The sequence below is a fragment of the Penicillium verrucosum genome, assembly GCF_028828655.1.
Source record: "Penicillium verrucosum strain IBT 35672 chromosome Unknown utg000001l_segment0_segment0, whole genome shotgun sequence".
In the NCBI taxonomy this organism is placed as follows: Eukaryota; Fungi; Ascomycota; class Eurotiomycetes; order Eurotiales; family Aspergillaceae; genus Penicillium; species Penicillium verrucosum.
In genome coordinates this window covers 13,552,516-13,562,623 of record NW_026643210.1, presented here as the reverse complement: position 1 = coordinate 13,562,623, position 10,108 = coordinate 13,552,516, and the positions used below count along the sequence as shown (strand labels likewise).

General features: G+C 51.2%; 3 protein-coding genes across 3 annotated transcripts; all 3 read left to right on the top strand.

Moving 5' to 3' along the window:
* Positions 1-705: 705 nt before the first annotated feature.
* On the top strand, positions 706-4,212 carry N7516_004991 (putative serine/threonine protein kinase; the record flags this gene model as incomplete). The annotated part of the gene is made up of 1 exon (XM_057217711.1): positions 706-4,212. The coding sequence occupies one exon, from the start codon at positions 706-708 to the stop codon at positions 4,210-4,212; it is 3,507 nt and encodes a 1,168-aa protein (XP_057079594.1).
* Positions 4,213-5,523: 1,311 nt separating this feature from the next.
* Positions 5,524-6,643, top strand: N7516_004990 (uncharacterized protein; the record flags this gene model as incomplete). Its single annotated transcript, XM_057217710.1, has 2 exons — positions 5,524-5,853; positions 5,915-6,643. The coding sequence occupies 2 exons, from the start codon at positions 5,524-5,526 to the stop codon at positions 6,641-6,643; spliced, it is 1,059 nt and encodes a 352-aa protein (XP_057079593.1).
* A 1,076-nt stretch (positions 6,644-7,719) lies between these two features.
* crzA (putative C2H2 transcription factor Crz1) lies at positions 7,720-10,050 on the top strand (the record flags this gene model as incomplete). Its single annotated transcript, XM_057217709.1, has 3 exons — positions 7,720-8,974; positions 9,028-9,428; positions 9,478-10,050. The coding sequence occupies 3 exons, from the start codon at positions 7,720-7,722 to the stop codon at positions 10,048-10,050; spliced, it is 2,229 nt and encodes a 742-aa protein (XP_057079592.1).
* Between the last annotated feature and the right edge of the window lie 58 nt (positions 10,051-10,108).

The following is a 10,108-nucleotide window of genomic DNA, read 5'->3' as shown; positions in this document are numbered from 1 at the left end:
TTAATCTGCTTGGCTCCAAATTATGTACTCGGATTGATTTTGGTTCTTGGCGTCCCGATCATCGCTCTACCCTATTACCCACCCAACCTCCCCCTTCGACTCTTCAACTCTCCCCTCTTGTCTCGCTTTCTCTACACATCTTTTTTTTTTTTCTCTTTCTCTTTCTTTTTTAATTCTTACAGCTTCTTGGCTGTCTTGCCTTTCCTTTGGACATTACTTTCGGATCTCTTATTCTTGATTGATCCCGATCTCGTTGTCCCCCCCCACCTCCAATCCCCGAGAATTGGCCATCCGAATGAGCCTAACCCCAAATTATTTATAGCATCTGTTACAACGGCACTCCTTTTTTTTGACTTGATCCCCACGTGTGGATGTGGGATCGTCCAAACCCTCGTGCAGTAGCAGGTCTACCTCGTGTCCTCCCCCCTAAGGCGACAACCCGCTGTCCGGTACACGGTTTCCGTTGCTCAGTTGTCGCCATCCCTATTGATCTCGTGAAAGTAATGCCGACCTGTTCTTGCGTGGCAACAGAGCTTTTTGTCAGCTCACCTTGAATCAATTATTACGAGGGAAACCCCACCCCCCCCCGAAAATAAAAGTGTCGAATTGGAGGATGTTCAACTAGGATGCTCAACTGCACTCTCGGCACAGCTGCCTCGGCCCCCTCCCTTTGAAATGATATCACAAAAGAAGGAAGAAGGGAATATGACGGAAATTCGGTCCTCGCAAGCTGGTCTGGAGGATCCGGATCAGCTGGCTCGGAATGGTCGTGTCTCAAAAAATCACAAGCGGAATCTCAGCCGATCCGACGAGTCCTCGCAACTACCGTCTGCTTCAAACGAACCCGAGTCTCGCACCCCATCCAAATCATCCGCCGAACAACCTCCCATTATCACCGATGTGTCGGAAGCCGCTGCGACCTTCCGCCAGGCCTTCCCTGGCTTTTACGGTGCCCGGACTCCCTCGAATCGCTCGTCATCGAGTTCCCTACAAGCGCTCAACGAAGGTATTGTGGTCGATGTCCGATCGGAAAGTGGAAGCATTGGAAGGGGCACTCGACGAGCCTCGAGACACTCGGATCATCAATTACCAGTTTACCCCGATCAATCCTATGCCTCTCTCCAGTCTCAGGTGCATCCCACCTGGCAACCACCCCACCTCGTAGAACCAGATCCGGTGCCCAGACACTCCTATGCCCGCGGTACTCGCACCGCGGGTAACACTCCGCTATCGAGCCCGGGGCTCTTCTCCATGAGACACTCTCGCATGGGAACACCAACCGCGTCGGACGATGACATCTCGACGGGAAGTTCACTTCTCCATCCATCACATCTTCAGCCTCCGAAAGAAACACACACTGCCGAAGTTGATCGCGACATAGTGACGGGAAACAAGACCATCAATCAGTATGAGATCCTCGAAGAGCTGGGCCGCGGTGAACATGGCAAAGTGAAACTAGGCCAGCATGTTGCGACTAAGCAGAAAGTTGCCATCAAGATTGTCCAGCGGTACTCCACTCGCCGTCGGTTAGGAAAGTTGGGTAATCCAGAAGACAAAGTGAAGAAGGAGGTGGCTATTCTGAAGAAAGCGCGGCATCCAAATGTGGTCAGCCTGCTCGAAGTTATCGACGATCCGAATCGACAAAAGGTATACATTGTGCTTGAGTATGTTGAAAATGGCGAGATTGTCTGGCGCAAGAAGGGTCTACGAGAAATCGTCCACGTCGACAAGCTACGTCTTGAGCGGGAAAAGAATGGAATCCCAGACACTCCCGCGTTTTTGGAAGAGAGCCACCAATTCATTCGAACTGCTCAGCATCTGCGGCAGCAACGGGAAAGGGCTCGCGAGCGGATTGAAGCACAGGCTGCTGATGCCCAGCAAGGGCCAATCCCTGCTTGGAGTTTGGAGCACGGCGCCGAATCTTCAGACGAAGAGGATGACGAGTGTGGTCTTCCCATCAGGAGATCATCGAGCCGTTCTGTTGCAGTAACAGATGACTCAAGCCCATCTTTCACCCAGGACCAGTCTCTAAATGCCGTCGAGGGCAGCATGTACGGCGCCTATTCAGATTACCCGTTCGAACGACGTTCCAGCACAGCTTCCAGTAGCTTTGGCTACGCCCCCTCTGAACCCGAGTGGTCTGCAGAGGGCGACGATATGGCATTCGTTCCTTGTTTGACTATTGCTGAAACTCGCAGCGCATTCCGGGACTCGGTACTTGGTTTAGAATACCTCCACTACCAGGGTATCATCCACCGGGATATCAAGCCGGCCAATCTACTCGTCACCAGCACTCATCGGGTGAAGATCTCTGATTTCGGTGTTTCCTACCTGGGACGCCCAATGCGAGACGAGGAAGAAGAGCAGGTGGGCGAGACCGATGCGACGGAGTTAGACGATGCTCGTGAATTGTCTAAGACTGTCGGCACTCCAGCTTTCTATGCCCCCGAATTATGTTATACCGGCGATGACTTTGTGGAAACCATTGGGTCGATCCCCAAAATCACTGGTGCGGTCGACGTTTGGTCGCTTGGTGTCACATTGTACGGAATGATCTTTGGTCGCCTACCATTCGTCTCAGATGATGGGTACAGCATGTTCCAGACCATTGTTAAGAAGGAAGTCTTCATTCCACGGAAGCGCCTTGTGCCCGTTATGGATGAGGCGTCTGACTCGAATCAGTGGAACCTGAGAAATGATGATGAGCTCGTCTACGAGGATATCGACGATGAGCTATACGATCTGCTCAGACGCCTGTTGACCAAAGACCCGGTCAAAAGGATCACACTGAAAGAGATTAAACACCACCCTTGGACACTCCATGGCCTTCCAAACCCTCGAATCTGGATAGAGGAGACCGACCCTGGCTACCAAAGCAAGGGTAAACGAATTGAGGTTTCGAATGAAGAAGTTACAAGCGCTGTCAGCAAAGTTCCATTCATTCAACGGGTTCGGTCTAATGTCGCCAAATGGTTCGGCAGCGGTCGATCGAAGGACAAGGAACCTCGCAAGCGCACGTCGAGCACAACAACTTCTACCGAGACCCTGTCTTCTGCCTCAAGTAACAGTGCACTCGGGAAACCCTCCCGCGACAGTCGTCCGTCCAGTCTGCGAGGGGAGGAGGAATTATTCCGGCCGCTCAAATTTGGCAATCAAGGACACCCGCTCGCCCAGAGCGTTACTGCAAGTCCAGTGGATGAAGGCGATTGGGCGTCTTATTTTGATGCCGCGCAACCAGCTGCTGCAAAGCTTGCCACTCCACCTCCTAGTGTGACACCCCGACCTGGTCCTCCTCGTCGCGCAAAGTCCTCGATGTCTACAGCAGAATCTGCAAAGACAGTCAAGTCATCCAATTTCGATACCCCATTGACTGTTCGGCCATTTTCCATCATCGAAGCCCTAGGACCGACGAACTTGGGTAATCTTTTCAGTGGAGCTACTCGACGGGCATCACGCGGCAGTCGCAGTCGGCGCACTTCCCCGTGTGGAGAGTCAGGATCTCTGCATGGGGATGGAGAACGTTGCTCTGCTGAGCCTAGCATCGCTGTCAGCAATGCATCTGCCCATGGTCAGGTGCACACCCCCGGCCTGTGGCATGAGGAGGAACACCCTTCTGCCGAGCAGGTGGCCCCCAGTCATACAAACCGGCGCAAGCGATCTTCGCAACTCGAGGATACACCTGCAGAATCTCTCAATCTCACAAGGGATGCACTCCAGCGACGCAGACAGAGCGACATCGAGGCAAATGAAGGCGGTACCTTGAGAGTTGACTATGCGATGTATTCTACTGAATCGCTCCTCCTGCCGCCCATCAATCCACCTACCAACCAAGGATGTCCCGCCGCCGACAGCACCAACAATGGGCTGGCCACTTCCACCTCGGCCACTATTTCTTCCTCTTCTGCTGATGACTTCACCAGCGGTATGTCTCAGAGTGCCTCCCACCCCAGTATTCCGTCGGTCGTCTCAAACGCATCGTCTCTTTCTGGTGATGGTTACTCAGTCAAGCGCGATGACTTGGACGAAGTACCCTCCATGCTCCGAACCGGAGAGACACTTAAACCTCGTCCGAGCTCGCCCCGGTCGTCTGAAGAGGATGAGTCGAGGTACTACTGCGATGACGAGGACGAGGATGAATCGGAAGATGAAGGCCTTGTGATTGGAAAACGCAAGCCCCCTCCCAAGGCTGCTACATCAGATATTCCGTCATAGCTATCGAATGAAAATATGGCCGGTCCCGATCAGTCCAGTTCAGTCCACCTCTTTTAACATTTGATTCCGGCCCATCACACCGCCTTAACAACACTCACACTATTCTACCACCTATTACTACTTCCTCTATCCGTCGACGCTTCCTAACTATACCTAGTGAAGTTGTTGTATACAACTGGATTTCGTTTTGATTCTCTTTCCATCACAGTTTCCGGCAGGCTGTTATCTGGAAATTGTTCCTAGAGATTGTTCCATACATTCTACATGGTCTGTACATATACATGAACTCGCATGAGCATCCATCAGTGCCTTGCGAAGAATCCCCCCGGTGCCATCCGACCGGCCCCGTCTGCATATCTGTTTCTGTTCTGTTGAGTTCAGTGTCTGTGACTATGAATATGGAGGGCAGAGAATCCTGTAGCGCATTTCAGGGGTTTCCTTTCCTTCCCTGTTTCTCCTTTTTGTTCTTCTTTCTTGGTCTTATGCATGGATGAGGGGCCAGATCGATTTTCTTTTTATTTTTTTTTTTTTAACTGTATGTAATGTTGACTTGGTCAAAACCGGGAGGTTGGGCTTTGGGACCCATATTTTGGATTCCTTGAAAGGGACTGCAGAGTGTCTCTTGGGGAATTTGAGCAATTGCGACATGACTGATATATGATGAAGAAATGAAATATGGGTTTTGGGACTGCTGATCTTATCCCTCTCCCCTGAGATCAACTTGTTTCCCATACATTGTAGAAGACTCCGTGCTGTGCCTAAAATGGATCCCATACTTCGTCATAGGGAGAATAACTAACCATATAACTAGTTTGTTAATATACCTACTTGTATTATTTCCTCCAGTAGCGTGAGATTTTATGCCCCTTGGCTCATTTTGGAATACCAACAATGTACGGATTATTTCCACCAATGATGATATCTGAGGGTTGCAAATTTATGATAGCATTTGAGTCTCTAGGTGCAAGCAAGCACTTATGCATAAAAACCACCCCTGATTTACTCCGTAACCTAGTCTTTCCGTGTCTCACCTCATGTTTCACAAGTGGGAACTAAGCCGAAAAAAAAGAGCTTCTAGGGTCAGTCCGGGGCATGTTTCTCCTTCTAGTACTCCGTAATCCTGCACAAGACGTGATCCGGGAGAATTGTCGGAGAAATCAGAAACTATAGCTATACACTAGGAATATGTACGGAGTACATAGGAAAGTAGATCGACGAAGATCGACTCAGTTTCTACAACCGTTTCCCTCTGCTTCATAAAGCCATCGATCTGAGTTGACTCCATTCGACTCTAACAAGTGGTTGCCCATCATGCTTCCCTACCTCCTTCTATCTGCCGCACAGCTCTTCACCTCAACATCTGCCGCATTGACCTACAATGGCGCGGATATATCTTCCCTCATCGTCGAGGAAGGCAAAGGCGTCTCTTACAAGAACCTTGCGGGTACGCCGGAAAATCTGGAAACCATCATCTCGGCTAGTGGCGTCAACTCTGTTCGCCAGCGTGTCTGGGTTAATCCCAGTGATGGATCATACGATCTAGATTACAACGTTAAGCTCGCAAAGAGAGTACAGGCGAAGGGCATGGGCACGTATCTTGACTTGCATTACAGTGATACGTGGGCGGATCCGAAGGCACAGGTAAGAAGATAATCCCCCCAACACGGACTGTTTGATGTAATGACTGACCCTACTTCTTTAGAGCGCTCCCTCGGGTTGGTCCACAACAGACATTGACATCCTGGCAGGGCAAGTGTACGACTACACCCTGTTGGTATGCAACACGTTTGCGGAGAACAAGCTGGGCGTAGAGATTGTCTCCATCGGCAACGAAATCCGTAACGGCCTGGTATGGCCCCTGGGAGGAACAAGCAGCTACAGCAACATTGCGAGGATCCTGCACTCCGCTGCTTGGGGTGTGAAAGACTCCAAGCTGACCACCACTCCCAAGATCATGATCCACCTCGACAACGGCTGGGACTGGGGCTCTCAGTCGTGGTTCTACAAACAAGTTCTGGCATCTGGGTCTGCACTCCTCTCCACGGACTTCGACTACATCGGCGTCTCGTACTACCCCTTCTACAGCGCGGATGCCACGCTCGCTTCACTGAAAAGTAGTCTTGCGAACCTGCACTCGACGTACAAGAAGGAGACGCTGGTTGTCGAGACCAACTGGCCATTTGCTTGTTCCAAGCCCGAGTTTGGATTCCCGTCGGATCTCAAGGATATTCCATTTTCGGTTGCTGGGCAGCAGACTTTCCTGAAGAGACTTGCTGATACTGTGGAGTCTGTTGGTGGATTGGGCATTTACTACTGGGAACCTGCTTGGGTTGATAATGCGGGACTTGGAAGCAGTTGTGAGGATAACTTGTTCTTTTCTTGGTCGAATGATCAGGCTAGGGCTAGTCTGGATACCTTTGGTGGTCTGTGAGAATCTCACCCAAGTGATGAAGTATATACAGGGTTTAGCCCTGTCACCTGATTTGAGCCATCAAATCACATACCGGCTATGCAAGGAAGTTAGGCAGCAAGCACTTAATATCAAGGAACATCAAATATAGACAGAAGTACAATGTGTACAGAGTATAAAATGTAAAGACAAGGCAGATTTGTTGAAATGTGCCTTGCCCAATGCTTATATCCCTTATACCTAAATAGGACTAGTTCTCATGGGCCTCAGCTGGGTGGCTGTGCAAAAGCTAAGGCCCAGTTCTCTTTAGCGTTTGACCCCCTCCACTTTGGGAGATCAACTGCTTCATGGCCTAACACATTTGTATATTCAACAGGCAACGCTTTTAATTTGCAATTGAATCTCTTTAGAAATGTGTTCATGTAGAATATAAAAATAGAGTCTGTGTTCGTTTATCTGTTATCAGGGTGGACACCGATAATGCCAATGTGGGGGAGAAGACCCCATTTGGGGTTTCTCTTGAAGGAACTTTGTACGGAGTAAAAGAAGGTGGGAACTTTCTCTCCCTCTGTTGTTCCTTTGCGCTTAGGGCACCCACAGGGGAATATTATGGGAATATTATGGGACTATCGTATATTAAAATAATAATCCTTATAACCCCCATCTACTCCTCATGGACAACACATAGCTTGATATACAACAGACGTGTTTGACCTAGACCGCCTTGCGCACGTGAAAACGCCTAACCTTCAACTTCTCCCTCATTTACCTTCCCATTGCGGACCTCTTGTGAAACTCAAGTTATCATTGCTCTTAGAGATGACGAGGCAGTCTGGCGACCGTTGACAACTAGCTCAGAGCCTCATTCGTGTACCGGATCCGACCCTGGACCCTTGCGAATGACATCCCACCATATTGTCAGACAACATTCTCCCTACATCACTAGGCGTCCACGACCCTGACAAGATTTACTCGTCTAATCTGCCCCTGTCGCCAAATCTCTGCGCTATATCCGATCCCTACCCCGTCCCTTGTCCCTGATCACAGCTCCAGCTTGGCGCTCGTGAAATAACCCTCACCCGCGCGCATTCGCAAATATGGCCTCGCATGGTCAGAACCACGGCACGGCCTATTCCCCCGGGGATATCAAGCATCGGAGCGTAAGCCCTTCGCCACACGGCCAACAATATCACGATCCCAACACCGGTGGATTAGGAGTTGACCCCTCTATGGCCGCTTATTCGACAAACCCCTCCTTTCACAATCCCGACGGCAGCATCGGTGGTGCTGAAACATATGGATACCCAAGCTATCTTGCTGGGGCCCCCTCGACACAGACATTATCGCCGACGGACCAAAGCTATGCCCCAACTATCAATACCAACATTCCGATATCGCAATCGTTCGAGACAAGCCTAGTCAATCAGCTTGAGCACTCTTCGACGGGACTCAGACAGATGCAGGGTGACGAAAACTTCTCCAATATGCTCAACTCCAACCACCCAGAATTGGACTTTTCTCTCTATCAGAATCACAGCCCCAACAGCACTTCCACCCCCGAGTACGATTCTTCATTGTTGCTAGACCCGCAAATGCACCAGCGCCAGTCAATCAACCAAGCGATCAACCCCGCTGATCTGGTCAGCCCCATCTCCAATCCTTCAATATCTTCGCATCCATCATCGCAAGATCAGCAGCATTCCTCACCTGGCCCCATGTCCCCTCCGGGATCCACACAGGGTGCATACTATACCCCTCGGCATTCACGACACACTTCCCTTGACCCGGCTACTGCAGCGTATTTGACTGCCCAACCGGGTCCAGACTGGCAGTCGGTTATGAATAATGTTTCCTTCCAGGGCCATCGACGTGCACCGTCTGAGGTCTCCGAGGTATCATCGGCCAACCACTCCCCCTACTTGTCCCAGCACGAATTCGATGGCATTGAGAACAATGCGTCGCCATCTTTGGCTCCCCAAAGTGATCCAAGCCTTTACGACAATGGCTTAGGCATGGAATCCTTCACGTTGTCAGAGCAGCATCAGCAAGGGATCAGTCCCCTTCACAGCCCGTATATCTCTCCGCGGTTGATGCCACAGCAGGGGGGTGAGATGGTGCCGAATAATTCGTATCTCTCTCAGTTCCCCTCGGCGCCGACAGACATGTATGGAATGCCCCAAGAGGACATGATGAACATGGGCCAATTGAACAATAGTCCGGGCGATATCGGTCAAGCTTCGCAGATGGCTCCTCCATCAATCAATGTTGAGTTTGCCCCGCCATTGCGGAATCCAAACTTCGATCCATCCAAATCAACGGCAGATTTCGATTCATTGAGCCCTCCCGCTATGCGTAAGTGCTGATTTACAACACCTTTGGTTGATACGATACTAACCAGATCTTAGGATCCCGTCTTCGTAGTAAATCTGACCCTTATCACCCTGCTTCCCGCCCACGCTCTCCTGCAACTTCAGCAACAAGTCTGGAGCCCCGCGCACCTGCCACACCACGATCCTTGTCGCCCGTTGGATCGGTTGGCTCTCACTCGCGCAGTAGCCCCAGTTCGCGGGATCCCTCGCCTGCACGATCAAACCGACGCCTCTCCACCTCATCAATCGAGAACCGGAACTACATCCTGGATCTCGCCGATCCGCAAAGGCCCGGGGCAGCACCCGGGGAGCCGAAACGAATCCAGAAACACCCAGCTACCTTCCAATGCAACCTATGTCCGAAACGGTTTACGCGCGCATACAATCTGCGATCCCATCTCCGCACCCACACCGACGAACGACCATTCGTGTGCACAGTGTGCGGCAAAGCATTTGCACGGCAGCATGACCGCAAACGCCACGAAGGCCTCCATTCCGGCGAAAAAAAAATTCGTCTGCCGCGGCGAGCTCTCGCGAAGCGGACAATGGGGCTGTGGCCGCCGCTTCGCCCGTGCAGATGCTTTAGGCCGCCATTTCCGCTCCGAGGCGGGCCGGGTATGTATCAAGCCTCTTCTGGACGAGGAGTCGCAAGAGCGTGACCGCGTCTTGCTAGAGCACCAGCAGCAGCAACAACAATCACCAACCGGCCATCTCCAGCCAATCCCTCAGCCGCTTGTCATGCCCAATATGCCCGGCATGGATGGGCAATCGACGGGCAACTTCGTTCTTCCTGCTGCTCTTCTGGCACAATACCCGGCTCTGCAGACATTGCAGTGGGACCAGATTTCGGCTGTTGGTGATGATCCGGGTGAGATTGGTGGGCGGAGTAGCTTTGATGCTAGCTCTGGTGGGGAGTTTGGCTTTGACGAAGATGATCCGGGGATGGGTGGTGGTTATGGTAATAACCAGGGGAATATGTACGGTGTCAATAACTCCGGTCAGATGTTGGGGGTCAATCCTGGGGACGCTGGGTATTCTGATCAGAAGTGGACTGGATGACACTGGTATGTTTTGTTTCGTCGTTTGTTCCCTTCCTCTTTCTTTCTCCTTCTTCATC